General features: G+C 32.1%; 2 protein-coding genes across 3 annotated transcripts; both read left to right on the forward strand.

Moving 5' to 3' along the window:
- Positions 1-116: 116 nt before the first annotated feature.
- LOC111059904 (sodium- and chloride-dependent creatine transporter 1) lies at positions 117-11,135 on the forward strand. The gene is made up of 14 exons (XM_039424988.1): positions 117-503; positions 1,291-1,518; positions 1,826-1,949; positions 2,787-2,918; positions 3,107-3,347; positions 4,453-4,579; positions 5,693-5,836; positions 6,431-6,653; positions 7,318-7,430; positions 7,932-8,057; positions 8,635-8,835; positions 9,757-9,900; positions 9,982-10,163; positions 11,105-11,135. Exons 1-14 carry the CDS (start codon positions 228-230, stop codon positions 11,133-11,135), a joined length of 2,292 nt encoding a protein of 763 aa, XP_039280922.1. The 5' UTR covers positions 117-227.
- LOC111059907 (sodium channel protein Nach-like) lies at positions 9,987-21,343 on the forward strand. 2 transcript variants are annotated; one of them, XM_039420893.1, is made up of 10 exons: positions 9,987-10,182; positions 11,105-11,248; positions 13,967-14,201; positions 14,975-15,106; positions 16,573-16,718; positions 17,295-17,487; positions 17,841-18,120; positions 19,048-19,104; positions 19,507-19,758; positions 21,076-21,343. In XM_039420893.1, exons 2-10 carry the CDS (start codon positions 11,244-11,246, stop codon positions 21,303-21,305), a joined length of 1,530 nt encoding a protein of 509 aa, XP_039276827.1. In that variant the 5' UTR covers positions 9,987-10,182; positions 11,105-11,243; the 3' UTR covers positions 21,306-21,343. The 2 variants fall into 2 exon arrangements, with proteins under 2 accessions (XP_039276827.1, XP_039276823.1); XM_039420889.1 differs by having other exon boundaries at positions 13,967-14,170; positions 14,938-15,106.
- Positions 21,344-25,369: the final 4,026 nt, after the last annotated feature.

The raw sequence follows: 25,369 nt of genomic DNA on the forward strand, positions 1-25,369 counted from the left end.
TAGCGTCAGGTGATAAATCTTCATAACGGCAAGGAAAGTTGTGTGATGTGCCACACCAGATTTTTTAAATACGGTACCTTACCTATGTTTGAAAATAAATAAGAATAATCAATCTTATCTCTTATCTCATTCTTCAGCTGAAAGACTATCAGCTGTTTGAATTTCTTTCAAGATCATTCATTCAAGAAAGATGGTAGGTTCTGAATCATGAGAATACTTTTGTTATTATGAGTAATAGTAATAATAATAATAGACAGAGATCGTATTCTCGTAACTCTTCGATTGGAATAGCAAATGAATACTTGCTACCAGGAGGTAGTTTGGCATCTTACAGTGGTAGCATCAGCAGAGAGTACAGATTTTGTGCTATCGAACATCCTAGTGTCAAGTCCCATACAGGTAAAGAATCGGCATTTTTCGATCCAAGTAAGGCGGAAGCAGATAAGACATGTCAAGACTATGTCAAGGATGCAGAAGAGCTACATAAAAAGTTGAAGCGAAAGGTTGGTAATTATTATAAAATTTTCGTTAGATATGCACAATTTAAGATAAGGTTGGTAATTGTTATAACAATTTCGTTAGATATACACAATTTTAGATATGCACAATTAATTTTATTTTAAGTCAGACTCTAGTCTCAAAGAGCTTTACATTTTTCATACTGTTACTTTTTTAGGCTAGAGTAATATTTGTAATTTTATGTAACCCTATAGGGTTATGAGTTTGTACATAAAGAACTAATGAATTTAGATTAGATTTTAAAAAGATTATCTATTTCTGCCAAGTTATCAAAAAGATTTTCTCATCATGTACAGAGATTTTGTAAATCTATTCCAATACTAGGCCTATATGAGTTAACTTATTTTTATGCTCTAACAAAGCTATAGGTACTACCTACATGTACGATAAGTAGGCTGTTTTTTACGGCAAGTACTGTTTTTTGGTGCTTTTGAATCAGGTATAATTTGAAAAGGAATTTTTACTAATACTTCACTGTATAGAGGTAGAGGTCTTTTTTAAATTTTACAAATAATAGAAAAAATTGAGACTTTTCTAGTTTATGGTCACCATTAACTTAGAAGAAAAACAAATTGTAATAATGGAGAAAGCAAAATAATTATACATTTCAAGAACTAGGTATAGGCCTACTGCGGTTTAACTAATATTGTTGCACAAACAAACTAGTATATTATAGTTTCTCATACATTTAGGTACTGTGTTGAACGTAATAAAATTTGTTGTGAAAAACTATTCAGAATTCAATTTGAATGTTTAATTTATTTTTTCAAGTTGCAAGGAAAACCATACAATCAAAAGGATTTGATCAAGGCAAATTTGATCCTCACATCTATGAGGAATGAGGTGATACTGAGAAACGTAATCTCTGACCTCGTGAGCCATCATCAGTCTTCTTCCAAAAAAAGGAGAGTTTTGAGGCTAGAGCTCCAAGAAACCGAGAGAAGAGCAAATTGGTATCATTCAGCTTTACAAAGATTGATTGCAGATGCTGATAGAAAGGTTTGTTGAAACTCTGCATTAAAACAAACTACTATATTGTACTTCTTCTCTGCCTAGGACTTACGGTGTGACGTGTACCATCCAGGAATGTCTGGGAATTGATTGACAAATTGGAAATAGCCTATAGTATATTTATTCACTGCACAATATGTCAAAATTATTTGAACTTTGAAGTAACTTTTAACAGGACAAAATAGGTAAACTATCTCAAATGCCACAGTTATAGTATCTCTATCATTGTTATAATACACATGGTAGTTTTCGCAGTGATAAGGTAATGAATCTATCAATTTTCTTCATATTCCAGGAAAAACTTGACAAGGCAAGAACATACATCTCATATGGTACACTGCTCAAAATTTCTGTCATACTTCAGTTCAATTTGTTGGATAAAGTTCCTTATCCAACAGAAAGATATCATTCTCATGGGAGTAAGTACAAAATTAGTTCACCTATATAATACAGAGTTATTCTGAATGATGGACCAATTTTTAAAACTTGGTAATTAATAAAGTAAAAATGCAAAATGGACAATCTTTATACAAATTGAAAGAAAAAGTTTTAAAGTTTTTCTAATTCCTTACAAGTTTTCAATATATGTAGCCTCCGGCTGCTGCACGGCAAACATCTACACGGTAGTCAAACTCGTCCCACACGCGAGAAAGCGTATCTGGTGTTATTGAGTGCACGGCAGCAGTGATACGGTTCCACAGATCGTGCAGCAGCTGGAGGCCACATTGAACACAACAAAATTGAAATGTTCTCTTTCCATTGGTATAAAGATTGTCCATTTTGCATTTTTACTTCAATAAATACCAAGTTTTGAAATGGGTCCATCATTTGGAATAACCCTTTGAAGATAAATTAAAAATTGACGAATTGATGGAACTTTCTTGATGTGTAATGCAGTAAGATTAGTATTGTTCGGTTCCTACAAAAAATAAAATGATTATGGATTAAGAATATTATTATGTGGATTGGTCTGCAGATTTAGAGAATCTGAAGATCTTAAAATATTGAAATCTTATTTCAATTTGAACAAAAAATACAAGTGTACCTCTTATAAATAAGTTTTTGATGAGTTTTTTTATGATAAAATATTTTTTCACTGTATTATTAGTTGAAATACGGTTCCAGTCTCTGAATTTGTTTATTACAGTGAAGTGATTTGTGACGAAAACTAGAAATACAATTCGTCTTCCAATGTTCAAGAAATTGAAAACATTTTCAGATGATATCTGTTATCATATTTCTTACTTTATTTTCAGTAATCCAGGTGATATTATATGGCTTACTCCTCATATTTGTGGCCTTACCTATCCATTTGGCAGTTAGAACCATTAGTCAGTACAGTAAATCTCTGGTAATCAATTCATGGAATTTCTGTCCATTTTTCAAAGGTGAGTCACAAATTTCCAATAGTCTTAAATCCATTACTAAACTATAGATTTTATCTTGGGCTTCAATGCTTAGGATAATAGCAAATGTAAAGACTATTGGATAAATAGTACAATTTTAATGATAGATTTTTTCGTGTTTTTACACATTCTTTTCAAACTGAATTGTATTGTATTTTGACATTTGCAAGGAGTTGGATGCATAACACTGCTTGTTGGAGGCTACTACATGCTGCAATCTGTAAACGTAGTCTCGGTTGCATTGTACATGTTCATTGATGTATTGAGGGGCAGTGTCGGTTGGTCGACTTGTCCGAATGGAGAGAATGAACACTGTTCATCATCTGCTTCTAATTACACAAGGATCAACTGTAATGAAACAAATGAATCACAAATACCAATGATAATGAACTCCGGAACTGTTTACTACTAGTAAGTATGATTTTTGTTCAAAATAGGCATTAATGTAGATGTCTCAATTTGTTGAATTTTACACAATCAATTAATTCTTCTAAGACTTTGTTGGAGACTTTTCCAACATATGAATAACCACAAAAATCATTGATGACCTCACAAGCCCAACTTAACATTCAAACAATACATACAATGCGGGAAATACCTTATTCAATGAAAAAAAAATCAAATTAATAACAGATTTTTTGATATTCTTGGCTCAGCAAGAAACACCTTCTAATATCCAAGAAAAGGTTGAATTTTATTATTAAAGTGATTGACGAAATAATTGCTGGGTACGTGCAATATTCAATCTTCAGTGGTGAAAATTCGTCAATTTTTCTATTCCAAATTAGTATTATTAATTGGAAAATAATAATTAATGAAGGCTTTATTGGAAAGAGTGGACAGATGATAAAAAAAAACGCAGTACAGCACCGTATTTTAAAGGCATTAGTTTTCTTTATGTGATTTTCAAACATGAGGTATTGCCAATAGAATTTATATTATGTATAATATTAATTTTTAATGATTATTAAACGAAAATACAAATTACATGTTGTAAATCACCCCAAACACTTCTGCTACTGCAAATATTGACAACAGGGTAAACAGCTAGTTGGAAATTCGATGAGCGCTACTATTAAAAAATTATTTGTTTACTCTTTTGTCAATATTTGCAGTAGCAGAAGTCTTCGAAGTGATTTACAGCATTCAATTTGGATTTTCGTTTAATAATAATTATAAATTCATAGGCATTTGAATAATTGCATTATCTCAGTAATTTCTATCTGAATATTAATTGATGTATATATATGTGTCATATATAGTAAAAACTTTACTATTCAATGTATGAAATTTTTCGTTAAAAAATGGTACTGAGAATACAAGGGTACTATAAAACCAATATTGACTTGAATGTTGAATTTTCAAACCCATGTTTTCAGAACTCTACTACCGAATTATTAGTTGTTTTTCGAATAATACACCAGAGATGAATAATTTATGAATGATTGATGATTATTAACTTTTTATGACTGAGAATAATATTAGAATAGTTACTTTCTCACTCGCATATTTTCAGTACAGTCCTGGAGGAAGCTTTCAACTTGTCCAATAAATCAATAAAATACACTGGCCTTCTCTGTGTCTTCTCTATCTGGGCATTGATCTGTACATTCATGCTGATTGGCTTTGAACGATTCATAAAGGTGATTAAGATTATCAGAATGTCATGTAATCGATAAAATTCTTCCATATAATTCTCCTATATGGAACTGAGCTTAATACATTAAATGCGTAAATGTACATCATAAATTATAAACAAAACATATGAATGATGATTTTGTGTTCTAATGGATGTGATATAATATAAAATATTATTAATTGTCATAGATTACCTGAGAAAATAAATATGAATTAGTCACTAAGCATATTGCACTGCACATTAGAACATAAATATAGGTACTGTGGTTTCATGAGTTTGTAGAAAAAAATATTATATTCACGAAAAACCAGAATAAATTGAAGTCTATTCTAAGCTACGTTTACACCAAAGTTATTAACAAAATGTTTATTTATCTGCCCTTATAGATTCTATTAGATTGAACATAACTTATTATACACATGATGAACACACACACACTTATCGTACACATTCATTCATCAAGTTGCAAATGGATCACATTTACCATCATTATTAGAATTCTTCATGGATATAGCAATGAACACAAATAATCATATCTGTTTAATAACGTACCAACTAACATGTCCATAGTGCTTGGGTGCATTAAAAATCAACATAACATTATTTGACTTCTAAAATCAGAATTAATTTACTAAGTCTATTCTAATTAGGTATAATTCATTCAAGTTGCAAATGAGTAACATTACCATCATTATTCAAATTCTTCATGAATATAGGAATAAACACAAATAATCATACATTTTTATACCGTACCAATAACTAACAACTGAGATCCTTAGTGCACTTGGGTGCATTGAAAATCAACATAACTGGAACCAGATAGCCTAGTAATATTCTAGTTAAAACAAAGATTCAAGGTAAAAGTACAACAATTTAATACACTATGCAGAATTAAATCCTGTTCATCAATAAAATTGTATATGATCGTTAATAATATTTTTTAGAATAATTACAGTAAATTCGAACTTGGAATAAAAAATAGAAACATTAACCTTGAAAGAAAAAATAAAAGGAGTATAGACAGGTTAAATATGTACTATTTTATAGCATTCTACATCATTGTAGGCCTATATTATCATTATTTCTTATTTCAAAAATGTAAACATTTTTCTTGCAGGTGGTTGAAATCCTGTTCATTCCTATTATTGTAACAGCAGTGCTGCTCCTGATTGCGTTATATAATGGAAATGAACCAATGGGTTTGGGAATCCAAAATTTGTTCAGTATGGTTACTAACGATCCATCTGTCGTTCAAAGAAATGTTGGTTTGCTATCCACCTCTTGTATTCTCTCTATTACATTGTACTTTAAATAATTTGATGAGAAATATAATATATTCCAATTATCACTACGAAGAATATAAATTGATCGATTGAAGTTTTGTATTGAATATTCACAAATTATTTCAATAGTGTCTGAAAATTTGCATCAATTATGTAGAGTAAAAGATACGATCAAATCTTGGAGCTGATCTCTTGAATCGCCTAATTTTTGCTAACTATTTGTGCTTTTGAATGAACGGAAGACACGTATTTATTTATTTACATACAGAAATATGTGGAGGCAAACAGGTAAAACTTTAGCTACTAAACATAGAATACCGGTACCACTTCCCCCTTCTGTTACATTTTTGATTGATAGTGGATAGGCTACATTATATTGATTCTGAAAAGTTAAATTTTATCAAGACCAATTCAATCGCAAATTCAAGGGTGGGTAGTGAGTAGCTCAAGACCGATAACATCACCCGCACCACATTGTCATCACTATTATTTCTGTTTGACAACAAAGTGATTGCATTATTGAATAGAATAAGTAGGCTTTTACTACATTGTGTAGATTGGTTTGCTCACAGATGGTGCTATTCGATGTCCTGCTCAGTGTTCAAGTGGTGAATGGAGTCATCAACTTTCTAGCGGCACACGCTCCTCAAAATGAGAACCCGATTGTGGATACCTACATTTTCGGTCTTTTGGATCTGTTCATTCACTATACCGTGACAATTTTCGTATTTGCTGCAGCGGGTTTCCTTCAAGGCTATTACAATGCTGTCCATTGCTCCTGTTTCCTAATCTACCGTAAGCATCGAGCATTCATAGATTCTTCTTGTAATTTAAGATGCATTTTATTATATTCCTCTGCTCTGTAGAAAGCTATACAGGAGCTCTCTTGACACAATTCGCTATTGGTGATACGATGACCCTTGGAGACTTTAAAAACTGAATAGAATTGAAATATATAGTTCACATGCAGTGATCATTTATGTAATTACTGGGAGGAGATATGGTGATATTTCTTCATAATTGGAAGAATAAGACGTTGATGTTGTCAATACCACTATATAGTCGTATCGACAACATAAACGTCTTATTTCAATAATAATTTATGTTTTCCCTATCATTATAATTATATATTCTTGGTTTTACACAGGCATCCTTTCTCTCTTCATTCTTTCTTCTTCTTTTTTCTCTTTTTATTATTATTTGATTCTATTTTGTTTAATAATTATTCTTATACCCAATCAATTATTATTGTTTACGATTACTTCAATGATTCTTTGTATTCTTTCATATTGATTGTATATTTCTTCATTTTTTATCTTCTTGTATTTCAAATTGTATAATGTGTTGAAAATATTGTATTGTGTGAAGGAGGCAAAATGGGTTTATCCTGTTGTCTCCATTAATAAAATTATTATTATTATATAAAGTGGGTATACGTTTTGTTTGTCTTTCTTTTCAGGGGATATTACCATTTTGGCTCTCATACCAGAATTTCTAAGCAGAGTATACATGGGAAAATATTTGGTTGTGCTGTTTTTGGTTTTTCTCATACTCACTCAGATCATCTATATAGTAAGTAGATATGATTCGAGTACGTACGGTATAACATTGGTGGGTTCTTCCTGTTTTGATTTTATGTTGACATTTTTTTCTCAATTTTAGTTGATTTTTTATAAGAATATTAAACTAATTATATGTTTGAAAGTTCTGTTCATCTGCTTTTAGATGTTTATAAATTAATAAATTCAGGACCTCTTCAACAGTTTTTACTATTTTAGTCCTCGACTTTGATTTCTTAATATGAAATTAAATACGGTACCGGTACCAGATTATGAATAAAAGTTAAAAGAGGTGAGTTTTCTGGTATACAGGTCACAGAAATGATCAGGAGCAGAAATTGAAAAATGATTAATAATTAGCTATAACAATCTATTTTGTATTCTTTTAAGATGTTGAATTGAAGACTTTAAATTAAGTAACGTATATTATAGGCCTAGTTGTTTTCTTGGAAAAATTACTTTTGTGTCAATCATTTTTAATAAAATCTAATATCTACATTTCATATTTTCACAGGTTATTGTTGGCTTTACAATAGTTAAAAGTGTGACAGATTTGATAGTTGAGGGAGCAGCACATATGTACGCAGTTTTCGTTGTGGTTGCCTCTGGAGTTGCTATGAATTTTTTCTTACATCTATCGGTAATGAATTTCTCTTCACATGAATCATACTGTACTTAATCTCTCCTAGAATAAAAATCATTGAATTTTGTTCCCACTTGCACTGGAATCGATAAGATTATGATGCTTGGTTTGTCGGTCAGAGAAGTGTAGCTAATGGCCTAAATTACCTTATGCATTTTTCCTCAACTTGAATTCCATGAGTACATGCCTTAAAATAGTATGGATTGGCCTACCTTATCAATGTTAAAGTTTAATATAAGAAAGTACGATCTGAAATATAATATACACGTTATAAGTATATACGCATTTATAATAAGATCCTATAGAATATGATATATTACTTTGAAACACTACTAATAGCCCTACATGAGTTTTTGTTTTAATAACATGATAAATGATTATACAATATGATAATGAAAGCTGTCTTTTCTTCATGTTGCATGTGATTGAATTGGCCTATTCATTAGGTTATTGTATGATAAAAGAATTCTACTCAATAGTTTGTTTGTTAGCCTCAATAAATTGAATTTAAAAAACCTATTTTTGAAACACAATTTTCATGATAGCATTGATATTATAATTTTATATTTCACAGAACTCTCCAGATAATCATCTGTCTCAAAAAGTCAGTAGCGGTATCCAACTGTCAGCATTATTTGCAGTAGCTGTCTTCCTGTTTGCAATGGTCATCTTGTACAGCACTTCCAAGTTATGCTCTAATATTGCTATGATGATTGGAGCCAGGCCCGGACCTCTCTGTGACACCTTGATCAAGCTGTCATTTCTTCTATATTTTGTGAGTGGAAAACAATTGAAACATAATTTATTTTAAATAAATACGGAAAAATTTCGCAAAATAAACTCTGTTAAACGCTTCTGCGATAGCAATATTTACAACTGTAAATAGCTTCTGAGCTCTGAGAATTCAATGACATATATAATACAAATATCTTATCAATCATCACTAAACATTTGAATTGATTCATTCTTAGTAAAACCTATTAATCAAACATTTATTAATTTCTGGATTTGCAACAGATTTTTTGACGTTTTATTTCAATTTGGATACTTCAATTTGGATTTTTAAGTTTTTCAATTTGGATACTATCAAGTTATCAAAATGGAATGAAAATTGTGGGAAAGAAAATGTTAGATTATTACATTTGGAAAATGAAAAATAATTTGTTAATCCTTTAAAATTTGATAACAAAAGAAATAATAATCCTGAAATTTTGAGGGTAGCCTATATTCTTCACGTTATTGTTTAAAGAGTGAATTTTGTTTCTCAAGAAATACTTTTTCGAGAAAGCAATGTCATTTTAAATAATGACTCGAATAATTTAGTATTTTTTAAATGAAATAACTCCCAAAAATTGATATTTTGAAATTTTTATTTACTCTCAATATATATAATATTGCACTCAATATATATATATATATATATATATAACATATATAACATATGGCTATAAGCTTATATGTTAAAATTGAAAAGACCTGTCCCAAAAATTTCAACTGTAGACGCTCATAGCTTAATTAGAGAGGATTTTGTGGTTTTTCTAAAATGTTATAACTTTATAGTATCTAAAATCTAAAAACCTATAATTATGTCATCAGTAAAACGTTTCCAAAGCCCTGTCGCTCAGCCTGAAACAAACATTTCTCATACTACCTGGTTTTCTATTGTCCTAACTATGGAATTATGTTCAATTTTCAGTGCTTGGGATACAGCAATATCATTTATGTAATGATCAACCCTACTATAAAAGATTGGGGATTTTTGTTCGAATTATTTTTTGTGGTGACTGTTCCTCTAGTATTCTCAGCGATGTTCAAGATATCAGAATCGTCACGAAATGCTGTGAGTAAAATTATTTTAAAAAACTATTTTTGAAACACAATTTTCATGATAGCATTGATATTATAATTTTATATTTCACAGAACTCTCCAGATAATCATCTGTCTCAAAAAGTCAGTAGCGGTATCCAACTGTCAGCATTATTTGCAGTAGCTGTGTTCCTGTTTGCAATGGTCATCTTGTACAGCACTTCCAAGTTATGCTCTAATATTGCTATGATGATTGGAGCCAGGCCCGGACCTCTCTGTGACACCTTGATCAAGCTGTCATTTCTTCTATATTTTGTGAGTGGAAAACAATTGAAACATAATTTATTTTAAATAAATACGGAAAAATTTCGCAAAATAAACTCTGTTAAACGCTTCTGCGATAGCAAATATTTACAACTGTAAATAGCTTCTGAGCTCTGAGAATTCAATGACATATATAATACAAATATCTTATCAATCATCACTAAACATTTGAATTGATTCATTCTTAGTAAAACCTATTAATCAAACATTTATTAATTTCTGGATTTGCAACAGATTTTTTGACGTTTTATTTCAATTTGGATACTTCAATTTGGATTTTTAAGTTTTTCAATTTGGATACTATCAAGTTATCAAAATGGAATGAAAATTGTGGGAAAGAAAATGTTAGATTATTACATTTGGAAAATGAAAAATAATTTGTTAATCCTTTAAAATTTGATAACAAAAGAAATAATAATCCTGAAATTTTGAGGGTAGCCTATATTCTTCACGTTATTGTTTAAAGAGTGAATTTTGTTTCTCAAGAAATACTTTTTCGAGAAAGCAATGTCATTTTAAATAATGACTCGAATAATTTTGTATTTTTTAAATGAAATAACTCCCAAAAATTGATATTTTGAAATTTTTATTTACTCTCAATATATATATATATATATAATATATATATATATATATATATATATAACATATATAACATATGGCTATAAGCTTATATGTTAAAATTGAAAAGACCTGTCCCAAAAATTTCAACTGTAGACGCTCATAGCTTAATTAGAGAGGATTTTGTGGTTTTTCTAAAATGTTATAACTTTATAGTATCTAAAATCTAAAAACCTATAATTATGTCATCAGTAAAACGTTTCCAAAGCCCTGTCGCTCAGCCTGAAACAAACATTTCTCATACTACCTGGTTTTCTATTGTCCTAACTATGGAATTATGTTCAATTTTCAGTGCTTGGGATACAGCAATATCATTTATGTAATGATCAACCCTACTATAAAAGATTGGGGATTTTTGTTCGAATTATTTTTTGTGGTGACTGTTCCTCTAGTATTCTCAGCGATGTTCAAGATATCAGAATCGTCACGAAATGCTGTGAGTAAAATTATTTTAAAAAACTATTTGCATTTAAGTATTGACATAATAATAGTTTACCGTAGTAGCTCATATAATATGAGATATGAGTAATAAAATATACATAATTAAGGAGATTTCTGTTATATTAGAACTTTTTCAGTTGTATAAATACAATGTACTAACACAAACATTTTTAAAAATATATTTCCTCATGGTCATGATATATACATTACCTCATTTTAGCATAATGCTATTTCATTTGCTGCTCTATTCTATCAATGGATTATTATGTTGCAGAAATTCATCAACAAAATGTTTTCTAAAAATCGACATTTTCTTCATAAAGTACCATTACTCATATTTATGCTTCCAGCACATACTAAATAGTAAAATAGTAAAACACTACCACTAGCACATACTAGTAGTAGCATTGATAGAGCCATCTATAATAAAATAATTCCGGTGCAATACAGAAGTTGAGAATACCTGAACCCTCTTTGGTTTTTAAAAGATTAATACCGTTAGAAAACATTTCATTAATGGAACTAATGATGAATGATGAATTGAGAAAGATTTATGTTGCAGAAATTCACCATATTCCAACCTCATCAAGATTGGGATAACAATTTTACTATCAAACAGAAGGATGGAGATAATCCACAATACAAACAGGAACTATTCTGTCCTCACAAATGTATGAGAGACAACGTCTACAACAATATGGAAGAGAATAAAAATGAATCTATAAGGAGATGTTTCCAGACCTTATATCCTCTAAATGATCGTGAAAATAGATAATAATGAAGACTTATGAAATGCTTACACTAAAAGTTGGGAAAGTGGAGGTTCAGTTTTAAGGAAGCGAGGAGAAACTAATGTTTTACTATTTTAGCAATAAATTCAAGAATGAAATATTGTAAAGAAAATTAAAAGGTCAACTACCATGACAAGAAGTCGCATGCTATTTATTTTTTGTTTTTGTAGTTCTGATACAGATTTTTTTTAAACGTTTGATAATAATGTTCTTCTGTTTATTTTCAATTGCATTACTACTCTTATAAAATTAATTAGAAGGATTCGTTGTAGCAAGACAAACACGAAAACTTAAGAATCGTGAATATTCAAATATAGCAGACTCACCAGCTGTAACTGACCTTTATAATTAGATATTACCTATATTGATTTAGCACATGCCACTAATTGAATAAGTGACGAGCACCCAATACTCCCATTGGATGGGTATCCTGGATAACGACCATTATTTATTGATTAGCTGGATGAAAAAGGAATAAGAAAAACGTTTCTTAATTTTCATATTAAAATGTTGAAATTTCTCCTGACTGGAATACATTTAGGATTATATGACATATTTCTAACATCAAAAACATGTTTAATATAGAGGGAATGAAGATGAGGATAACCTTCCTAAATTTTATAAGAGGTCATTCATCAAATAATTGGTTACCTTTGAGGGAAACCAAACTTGGATATTCTGAAATATTTAATAGGAGTGTATTTTTTCAAGAATTCGTAAACTCCTCACAAATTTTGAGAAACTATAATGACTGTAGCTGATATTTACGTTACTATATCGTTTGCACGTCATATGCAAACACACTCTATTTCAATTCAATAGAGTGTGACAACAAAATAGTGAATACCGAGTTTCTCAGGTAAATAATGGCGTGATGATGTGTCGGAAAAGACTTCGCCTATTTGCAGGAGAATTATAAAGTTCCTCCAATTCAAAAGTCCGAATGTGTAAATAGAATATAGCGTCACAACCTTATTCCTACACATTACACAAATTCACAGACATCAACACCGGACTATTGAATAGGATCCTCAGCTCCTCTCGCGTTCAAAAATGTTCAGCAATATACTTGAAAAGAAGGCAGTAAAGAAAATAATAAATATTCTTGAAAATAAAAAGTATAAAAAGAAAAAATATTCAACGAGAGCGAGAGATCAAGATATCATAAATTTAGCAAGGGAATATGGAAAACATTGCACTCTTCACGGCGTACATTATGTATTCAGAGATAATGCCTCCTTTATTGACAGGTGATTATGAAAATATCTAAATTATATATAATATTAAGATACTTTCTACAATCTTGGAAATTACGGCCTAATTATTACTGCCTCTTTTCCTCATTTAATGTGAAACAAACTCTTTTCAATTCAATTGAGTCACAAGAAACTTATACTCTCTTCAATTATTCAGTAGGCCTAGCTGAAATAGGTATAACTCAAATTCAGGAAAATCGCCATACGAATGTTCAGCTAGACTCCTGCATGACATTTCAAGTCAAGATTTACAAAGAATCACTGAGGTTACAGACCTAGATGATGGATTTCAAGACACGGCTTCACGGCAATGAAAATTTAAAAAATATTTTCCCAATAAATTCAATTCTAATATTTGAGATTGGTAATTCACTTTTTTAAATTGAGAATTTTATTCCTCAACTAATGAGAAGAATACTCGGTAGCTCCAGCAGTTTCTTATCACGGTTTATTGCTGTTGCTAATTTTGGTATGTCTTCAAACTTGACTAATCCTTAACTGTGTCTCAATAGAAAAATGTATTCAGTGCAGTGGAGGTGCTTTGAAATAGGTACATTGCCATAGTTTTTCTTATAAGAGGTAAACATTTCAATGCGAGTGTCTCAAACTAATTGAAGGTGATTAAGCGAGATCTCATGTAATTGTATTTGTTTGACAATTGGGAAGGATTGTATGGCTGAGTGTGCTGATATCGTGCTTTATATGCGCGAGCTTACTGGTGGCTACCATGTGGCAGAGGTTCAGCAACGCCCCCACCGTCACCGTCGTCAAAGACACACATCTGCCACTCCATCTCTTCCCATTTCCAGCCATCTCAATTTGTCCCAACAACAAAATAAAGAGAACTGTGGCCATTGAGTATATATCCAGGCAAGTAAAAATTGCCATACCACACAAAATGGTAGATATTCGGTAAGGTAACTTTTTGATATTTAATCGCAATCATTTTACTGTAAACGATTACCCAATTTTGACTGTCATGGACGTTTTCATTTATTTACAAAGGATTGTAGTAGTAAAGTTTTAATTCATTTACAGAAGTTCCCACTTTGATTACTGTGCGACTGAACAAAATTATACAACAGCAATTACAAAGAGCCCAACAGGAGAATAATTGTATTGAAACTTTCCATAATAAGGTATACTGAATGCTTTAACAGAATGTATTTAATTTTTCACCACGAAGTAAGAAAATCTTGAATTTTGTAATTCATCATCAACCTCTTAACCTCATTCTCAGATTCATGAAATGAGCATCCAGCATCGTACTCCGCAAAAAAAACATATTGTAAATATTAATGTGATCCAGTGATTGGAGAATTGATATGTAATAGTAATTGGATCTACTGCGATACAGTAAGAAATAATAATAATAATTATTCGTTTTGCAGTGGATATCTCTCTGAAAAGTGTTATTCTACCAAAAGTTTAATAATCATTAAATGAAGTAAACAGTATTAATTTGACCATATTGAATGCAAATATCTAAACTTCACAAAAAATACTCTATTAAAAAAGAACGTGGAGAAATCTGATCAAATAAAACTTTATGGACATGCTATTGTCTATGTAGTGAAATTTGTTTAGGCTGCATTGATTAAAAATTAATCTACGGTATCTTATGCAAATATTTTCAGGTATGTGAATGTGTCCGACCAGAACACAATACAAAAGGTGCATTTTTTTCTAAACGTATTATCTCTCTTTCAACATCCTTATTACAGTAGAATGCTGGAATATTTAGACGAATGTGAAGAAATTTTACCTGATTTGGAGAAAATCAACATTACTGATCTCATGATTATGGTAAGTGAGATTGCTTTCAAATGGAAATCTTTTTACTCTCAGAACTTATTTAAATTCCGTTACAATCTGATATTTACGGATTGAGAACCTACTCTGATTGATTTTTCAAATCAAGTAACGTTTGAGTAAAAATATTATCCCATACTGACTGACTATTTGATTTGATATTATTCTTTATTGATTAATAATCAGTGGTTCTCAAAGTGTGGGGCGCGACCCCCAAGGGGGGCGCGATGAATGCTCATGAGGGGGACGCAAAGCTTAGTTGGAAAATGTTTTAAATTTACTTCTAAAATAAATACGATAAGCAATCTTTCTATTTTCATATTGTCAAATTCAAATTCTCAATCAATAAGTGCTCCATCAACATTATAGAAAAAGAGAACCTCATTGAACTCCAAGGTGACTTTGCGCTTACAATGAAGTTTGAAGAATATTCTCTTACATCCTTCTGGATTGGTGTGCAAAAGGAACACCCAATTTTGAGTAAAAAGGTATTGAAGATAATTATAGACTCCATTTGCTACAATTTATCCGTGTGAAACTGGGGTTTCTGCTCTAGCTGCCATGAAAAGTGAATATAGACCAAGACTGGATGTGACCCAGGAACTTAGAGTAGCGTTATCGGAGATGACACCTCGTCTCAACAAACTCTGTGCGAGAAAAACAAGCCCATCCTTCACACTGACGCTCTTTGTATTGTTAATTTCTATGAGAAACAAAAATAACAGCTATTTACTATAGTAGCTGTAGTATCTGAATAAATTATAATTTATTGTTTGTAGAGAATTGGTTGTTTTATTATGATTGTAACTATTGCAACATTGGGTTATGTATAGAATGTGCAAAACTCAACTAAATAAATATTGAGTGTAAAATATGTAGGTATATACGTACATATAAGTACAACATGTATAGTAGTCTATGCTTATACATGTAGGGGGTCCGGCTTACAGCTGAATTATGCAGGGGGGCTTGAAGTAAAAAGTTTGAGAACCACTGGATAAATACAATAAGTCATCAAAATGAAAGGGAGAGAAAAAAATAAGGTAAACTTGTGCTATTCATCTCCCAAATTTAGATAAGGTTACACATAGTCCGAAATAGGTTAAGTTTTGTAGTTGTTCACTTCACAAAATTTTCAGTCATTAATTATTTTTACAAAGTAGATTTTTGAATTTTGATGCTTCAAAACCAAACATGGAAGATTATAGTGATTATTATTATGTTTATGTCTTGTACTGTATTAATTCTCACCAGAGGAATTTATTATGTTCATATTATAATTGATTATTAATTAATTACAGTTAATAGAAATTATTTGACAAGTAATACTACACATAAATACATGTAAACATAATGTTCTCCTATAAGCAATAATAACATTATAAAATCAATAAATCATGTAATAAGAATGAATCTTGGAGTTGCATTATATTTGATGGGTTTTAATGACATGTTTTCAGTCACTACCAGCATGCAGGGAATTATTATTGGAATGCTCTTGGCATGGGAAGCCTGAGAACTGTTGTGAGTTATTCAGTCTGCAGCGATCCGAAGAGGGCTTCTGCTATACTTTCAACTCGATGACTTCTCAGAAACATAATCAGTGGTAAAACTAAATGATTTCTTCTTGTAATGGAATATTGCAAGTTTAATTATCAAACCTGTCTAGTAATCAAAAACATTGTTTCTTCTAGTAATGATGGTAGTATGTCGATACAGTAATCATATTTATCAATAATACGTTTCATTGATTTCTCATGAGAACATTCGTTTATGGTGCTAGGACATAGGTGATGTTGTATTGCAAATGTTATGACTTCTTTAAAGCTTATAGCCTCCCTATCGTACATAAAAAACGTAAAGGTGACAAGAGCCTTCTTTATGTTTGTAGGCAAGAGCCTACCTACTATAATGTTTTGAAATAACATGTTAAAGTCACGTTTTTGAAACCTATACATCGTTAAGAATTGTGAATAATTCTATTGGATAACAACGATTACCAACCTAATTCATAATGGTATACCTGATTCAAAGGTATTATTATTCTAATATTTTATTATTATTTATATTATTTAAATATTTATTAATATTTTGTATTATTCTAATATTAGAATTACCAATATACATTGCAATTGTGATATTCTAAATTAAAATTCATATGATTAATTCTCTGTTATTCTAGCAATGATTTACAAAATACACTGACTGATAAAGACACGCTACACAAAAAACATAATGATTTCAACATGGAATGCATATTGAGAAGGAATACTGCTGCTGGGGCTGCTACGGGAATGGAAGTGTTCATGAAAGGAATGAGTTCATCTGAATTTTTGCCAGATCAATTGAATTTTGTAAGATATTCAGGAGTGAGGGTGAGTTTTCATAATACAAAAAAGAACACTTGAGAATGACATAAATGTCGAAAGAAATAATTTAGCAGCTTTATATTCTATAATTGAACAGTCCAGTAGCCCTATTAAAATACTTCATCATCAATTAATATAATTCGAATTAAATACATGGAGATTTGTGTAAAGGCTTAGTGATGGAGGCTAAAGCTGATGATGGACTGTAGACCGGATAGAAAAAATATTATATTCAGTAATCATATTAAATTCTACAATTATACTACGTGATCTAACAATCATAATTTTGATTTATTTAGCCATTACTCAACTTATCAATCAACTGAGATAAATTCTATTGACTGCCTTCTTTTTCACAGGTTCAAGTACACCACGTGACAGAGTATCCAGAAGCCGGTATGGGATTCCCGGTGCCAGCCGAGCATGGCACTAAGATGAGTGCCACCGTAAAGCCTTCGCTGACTCGCAGTACGGATGCTATTCGCAATTTACCAGTGAACGTGAGGAACTGTTATTTTGCTGATGAGAAGCACCTGGGCGTGTCCAATTCATACACCGAGAAGTCGTGTCTGATTGAGTGCAGATTAGATTATCTATTCGAAGTATGTGGATGTCGTCCTTACTATTTCAATCTGTTAGGTATGTGACATTCTAGATCATATTCAAGTTGTGATGCAATTATAAAGGTTTTGAATTTCGATCGATCTAGTTGTAGGAGAATATAACTTCATAGATGAATTGCTTGAAATCGCTTCCACTGGAAGATCGGAGTTGAACTTGATCAATAAAAAAATTTATGCTCTTGAATCATACACTGCTGGTAACATTTTTCAAGGATTTTTGAGCATGCATCTCAGTATCTTAAGCCAGTTATACACACATCGATTTTTGTTCTTACGATTTATTGCCGTCCTTATAAATTTCACTAGAATGAAGATTGAACATACCTTGACAAACATATTTATTTATTCAAACATTTCAATGCGGGAGCATACAGGGAAACCCCCGAAAATTGCTCCCTAATCAAACAATTACAAAATTTACAATAATTGATCATAATTTACAAAAGGATAGAGGTAAAAAGAAAAAGAAATGGAATAAAGAATATTTAAAACTAAAAAATATCTTATTTGAACAAAACAAAATTCAAACTGAGTAAAGTAATTCAATATTGACGCTACGCTAAAGACTACATGAATATGGAGTGATAAATGTAATTAGTGATGATTAAATATGATGTGATCATTTGCCAAGTTCCATTCAATCTGATAGAATTTATAAGAACGGCAAAAAATCAAATGTCCAAAACTGTTTAACTGGCTTCAGGGTATATAGTGAATTGATAATAAAATAATAATGATAAATCACTCTGGATTCTATAATAAATAGTTTTTACTCCACTTCCTTGCAAATGTATAAAAAATATTCCACTACAACAATGCCCAATAAATATAAAATACATGATAGAATATTATGATATAATAAGTCGAAAAGTTATAATTGTTTCAAACCCTCAATCAGGAATTCTAACTGTTCTGATTACTGATAACATACTTATTCTTTCAGATAACACAATACCAGTGTGCAATGCAAGCAGACTTCGATGCGTTGCTGAGCATAGTGGTAAGTTATAAGAGATGATATTATCATTGTTATATTTGATAAGGTATTCTTGGATATGATCGTATCCTATACAATCGTATTGATATTTCCACAATTTATTGAGGTGTAGAGCATTAAAGTCAACACAATTTCATTTGTGAGGCAATAGCTGAAAACACGTTTATTAGTGTTTAACCTTCCTAGTCAATAAACAGCGCTATATTCTTCAATGATTTTCAAATGTTCGTTCGTGTAGTATCAAATTGTGAGTTCATGCAGTATGAATTGCGCAATATGAAGTTATATAAGTGAGTGAATTAATAATAAGGAAAAAAGTAGTGGAGTAATTTGCGCATTTTTTACTGTTTACTGCAAACCTTTTTGTTACTGGAATCAAATGTATGATCATCCACTGTTCTGCAGTGGAACTGAGGTTTTTCAGTCCACCCACAGAGACGCTGAGAGGTTTCGAGGAGCAGGAAATGTTCAGTCCACTGAACTGCTCTGACTGCCTGCCCACCTGCCATGAGAACATGTATGACGTCGACAACGAACTCATCAAGGACACCATGCCCATGAGCCAGACCAGCTTCGGCTACCTCGACATCTACTACAAGAACGAGGGAGCAGTCAAGTATCAGAGGGATGTCACTTTTGGATGGCTTGATTTGTTAGGTGAGATAGATAACAGACTCCAGCAACAGCTTGATTTATAATTTATCAACAGCTTCAATCTTGTGTTAAATTAACTAACGAGTATATCATTAAGGGCGAAAACAAAGTTGAATGACAAAATATATTACACTATATGGGTAGGCCTATACATAAAATTATTCTTATGACAGTAGGGATTGATGACACCCCAGCTTGTGATGATAAACTTTTAAGCGAGTCTTTTTAGGTGTCTGCAACAAACGATCTCGATCTGATCCTTCAGATCTCCCGTGTTAGTTTCTTATTAGTATGTTGCAGTGAATCAGTCGTAAGAAATTTATTGATCAACAGCATTATTGTCGACTTATTAGAAACTGCAGTATGGGAGATTCCATTCCATTCTCAACTGATCCTGCACAGATTTGCTAGATTTACACACAACATAAGTATCTAAAATAAAATACGCGTTCATCCTTGACAAAAATCATTTCTGACACAACGTAACAAATCGACAGCTAAAACAGCACTAATGAAAGACTATCTCTCTATAACTAACACTTGCCATCAAATCTTCAGTACTCAGTTGTCAACATAGAATTTTGGGGAACTCAAGTAAAAACTGTGTATTACTACTATCTTCTCAAATTTTGGGTAGTGTCCTTAATGAAAAATCCGTTATTATACAATGTTACTTTAAGAGTTAGTAGAACTCTTGAAAATAATTAGTTGAAAGTAAATTTCCAACTTATAATGGGATCTCATTTACCGTACATTGTTATCTGTTTTTGTTAGGATGGTTTCTATTGAGTGAATGAGTCACTTGTGACACATTATTAAAGCCATGATAAACTAGAGAAAAGTAATGATTTTTGGCCAGAAAAATCCTTGCTATTCCATCGATTGCTGAAATGACATTGACTTAGGAATCTTTCAACGAAGCAGGCTGCACTGAAGAACATTATTATACTATCTTCTCTACATGACCGGTGAATACGAACAGTGCCAGCTAAGAGAAAAACATACATCGAGTGACAGGAAATTAAGGCCAGTTTTCTACGTGCGTCTATTAAATCTATAGCAGTCAAATGACGTCATCGTATTTGGCCGATTGCTTGCAATGGCTAACATCATTTAACGACGGTTATATTGAATAGTATAGTACTAGTATTAATATTACTATAGTAGGCCTACTAGTAATATAGTACAATAATAGAATATATTGAGCATATTATGGTATTGAAGTTTCTATAATGAGAAGTAGCTTCTCTACATATTACACTGGTTTTACGGTAGACTTTTTCATGAGATAACATTGTAATATAAAGTTTCTGTCAACAGTATCATTCGGTGGAATCGCAGGACTATTCTTGGGATTCAGTCTTCTCAGCATAGTGGAAGTGGTGTATTGGGCGATCAAATTCAGTTGCCTCATTATGAATTTCGATAACAAAGTATTACCTGCTCCGAATCGAAAGATATTCGTTCGAGAATTAACTATGAACAAGAAAGCACACAAGAAAGCACGACTGATAAATCCTGGTCAAATCAGAAACCAAAAACGTTTCTGAATAGTAGTAGTTCACGTGAATCATTGTCATTAATTCACAAATGTAATTATTAGAATTTATTATTTTACTTTATTAATGCACTGCAACAAATAATGTAGTAATGCGAGGTTGCACAGTGAGATTAAAAAAAAAAACAGTTTGTCATAAATAACATGAACATATTCTTTTTACTTTCCTTGCCCTATTACCATAGGTAAGGAAAGTATTGCTTTCCGAAAAAAATTAAGGTACCCAAATTTCTATACGTTTCAAGGTCCCCTGAGTCCAAAAAAGTGGTTTTTGGGTATTGGTCTGGGTGTGTGTGTGTGTGTGTGTGTGTGTGTGTGTGTGTGTGTGTGTGTGTGTGTGTGTGTGTGTGTGTGTGTGTGTGTGTGTGTGTGTGTGTGTGTGTGTGTGTGTGTGTGTGTGTGTGTGTGTGTGTGTGTGTGTGTGTGTGTGTGTGTGTGTGTGTGTGTGTGTGTGTGTGTGTGTGTGTGTGTGTGTGTGTGTGTGTGTGTGTGTGTGTGTGTGTGTGTGTGTGTGTGTGTGTGTGTGTGTGTGTGTGTGTGTGTGTGTGTGTGTGTGTGTGTGTGTGTGTGTGTGTGTGTGTGTGTGTGTGTGTGTGTGTGTGTGTGTGTGTGTGTGTGTGTGTGTGTGTGTGTGTGTGTGTGTGTGTGTGTGTGTGTGTGTGTGTGTGTGTGTGTGTGTGTGTGTGTGTGTGTGTGTGTGTGTGTGTGTGTGTGTGTGTGTGTGTGTAGCACTAATGAAAGACTATCTCTCTATAACTAACACTTGCCATCAAATCTTCAGTACTCAGTTGTCAACATAGAATTTTGGGGAACTCAAGTAAAAACTGTGTATTACTACTATCTTCTCAAATTTTGGGTAGTGTCCGGTATTGTCCGTGAAAAATCCGTTATTATACAATGTTACTTTGAGAGTTAGTAGAACTCTTGAAAATAATTAGTTGAAAGTAAATTTCCAACTTATAATGGGATTTCATTTACCGTAAATTGTTATCTGTTTTTGTTAGGATGGTTTCTATTGAGTGAATGAGTCACTTATGACACATTATTAAAGCCATGATAAACTAGAGAAAAGTAATGATTTTTGGCCAGAAAAATCCTTGCTATTCCATCGATTGCTGAAATGACATTGACTTAGGAATCTTTCAACGAAGCAGGCTGCACTGAAGAACATTTATACTATCTTCTCTACATGACCGGAGAATAAGAACAGTGCCAGCTAAGAGAAAAACATACATCGAGTGACAGGAAATTAAGGCCAGTTTTCTACGTGCGTCTATTAAATCTATAGCAGTCAAATGACGTCATCGTATTTGGCCGATTGCTTGCAATGGCTAACGTCATTTAACGACGGTTATATTGAATAGTATAGTACTAGTATTAATATTACTATAGTAGGCCTACTAGTAATATAGTACAATAATAGAATATATTGAGCATAGTATGGTATTGAAGTTTCTATAATGAGAAGTAGCTTCTCTACATATTACACTGGTTTTACGGTAGACTTTTTCATGAGATAACATTGTAATATAAAGTTTCTGTCAACAGTATCATTCGGTGGAATCGCAGGACTATTCTTGGGATTCAGTCTCCTCAGCATAGTGGAAGTGGTGTATTGGGCGATCAAATTCAGTTGCCTCATTATGAATTTCGATAACAAAGTATTACCTGCTCCGAATCGAAAGATATTCGTTCGAGAATTAACTATGAACAAGAAAGCACACAAGAAAGCACGACTGATAAATCCTGGTCAAATCAGAAACCAAAAACGTTTCTGAATAGTAGTAGTTCACGTGAATCATTGTCATTAATTCACAAATGTAAATTATTAGAATTTATTATTTTACTTTATTAATGCACTGCAACAAATAATGTAGTAATGCGAGGTTGCACAGTGAGATTAAAAAAAAAAACAGTTTGTCATAAATAACATGAACATATTCTTTTTACTTTCCTTGCCCTATTACCATAGGTAAGGAAAGTATTGCTTTCCGAAAAAAATTAAGGTACCCAAATTTCTATACGTTTCAAGGTCCCCTGAGTCCAAAAAAGTGGTTTTTGGGTATTGGTCTGTGTGTGTGTGTGTGTGTGTGTGTGTGTGTGTGCACGATATCTCATCTCCCAATTAACAGAATGACTTGAAATTTGGAACTTAAGGTCCTCACACTATAAGGATCCGACACGAACAATTTCGATCAAATGCAATTCAAGATGGCGACTAAAATGTTGTCAAAAACAGGGTTTTTCGCGATTTTCTCGAAAACGGCTCCAACGATTTTGATTAAATTCATACCTAAAATAGTCATTGATAAGCTCTACCAACTGTCACAAGTCCCATCTGTAAAAATTTCAGGAGCACCGCCCCATCTATGCAAAGTTTGATTTTAGATTCCCAATTATCAGGCTTCAGATACAATTTAAACAAAAAATTTCGAGCATGAAAATCTCTACAATTAATGTTCAGTAACATTTTCACCTTAAATTGAAAATAAGCACGAAATTCGAGAAAATGTGATTATCCTATTGCAAACTGTTGATTCTATTAAATGATTCACTATGAAGAGATAGCAGACCTCGTATGTCTCCAGCGTTATTGTCCTATCACCAGCTGACTCAGATCTTTGTTTATAAGTAGACTTGAGATGCGCGTGAACACTAGCGTCAGGTGATCAATTCTCATAACGGCAAGGAAAGTTGTGTGAGTGCGCCACACAAGATTTTTATTAAACTCTATTGGAAAAACTATGATCACGTAGATGAAATGTATTATGTTATGATGAGAATAAACGAGTTGAAAATATTGTTTGTTTTTACTTTCCTTGCCCTATTACCATAGGTAAGGAAAGTATTGCTTTCCAAAAAAAATTAAGGTACCCCAATTTCAAGTTTTCTATACGTTTCAAGGTCCCCTGAGTCCAAAAACATGATTTTTGGGTATTGGTCTGTGTGCGTGTATGTGTGTGTGTGTGTGTGTGTGTGTGTGTGTGTGTGTGTGTGTGTGTGTGTGTGTGTGTGTGTGTGTGTGTGTGTGTGTGTATGTCTGTGAACACGATAACTCCATTCCTAATTAACCGATTGACTTGAAATTTTAAACTTAAGGTCCTTATACCATGAGGACCCGACAATAAGAAATTCAATAAAATTCAATCTATGATGGCGGAAAAAATGGCGGATAATTACTAAAAAACCATGTTTTTCACGTTTTTCTCGAAAATGGCTCTAACGATTTTCTTCAAATTTATACCATGGATAGCTATTTATAAGCCCTATCAACTGACATGAGTCTCATTTCTGGGGAAATTTCAGGAGCTCCGTAATATTATTGAGAAAAATGACGGATAATCACTAAAAAACCATGTTTTTCACGGTTTTCTCGAAAACGGCTCCAACGATTTTCTTCAAATTTATACCATGGATAGTTATTTATAAGCCCTATCAACTGACATGAGTCTCATTTCTGGGAAAATTTCAGGAGCTCCGTAATATTATTGAGAAAAATGGCGGATAATCACTAAAAAGCCATGTTTTTCACAGTTTTCTCGGAAACGGCTCTAACGATTTTCTTCAAATTTATACCATGGATAGCTATTTATTAGCCCTATCAACTGACATGAGTCTCATTTCTGGGAAAATTTCAGGAGCTCCGTAATATTATTGAGAAAAATGGCGGATAATCACTAAAAAACATGTGTTTCACGATTTTCTCAAAAATGACTTGACCGATTTTTTTCAAATTCATACCCTGTATAGTTATTTATCGGCTTTATTAACTGGAATGAGTCTCCTTTCTGAGAAACTAATGAGGGGTCCACCCCATCCTTGAGAAATGGACTTTGTAGCCTCTTTCTCGTGCATGAGGTAGGTAGGTAGAGCAGTTCATAAAAAGAACACATCGAGATATTTCCTCTGTAGAACAGCTGTTTTGACGACTTTTAAAAAATATCGAATTTCACAATTTACACAAAGGAAAAAGTACTCTGAAAACAACTATACACATATACAGAAGTCTGATCGTAGTTTCAAATATGTTGCCGCCAATCGTCATTATGTTATTCC

This window comes from Nilaparvata lugens, chromosome 1 (assembly GCF_014356525.2).
Source record: "Nilaparvata lugens isolate BPH chromosome 1, ASM1435652v1, whole genome shotgun sequence".
Lineage (NCBI taxonomy): Eukaryota > Metazoa > Arthropoda > Insecta > Hemiptera > Delphacidae > Nilaparvata > Nilaparvata lugens.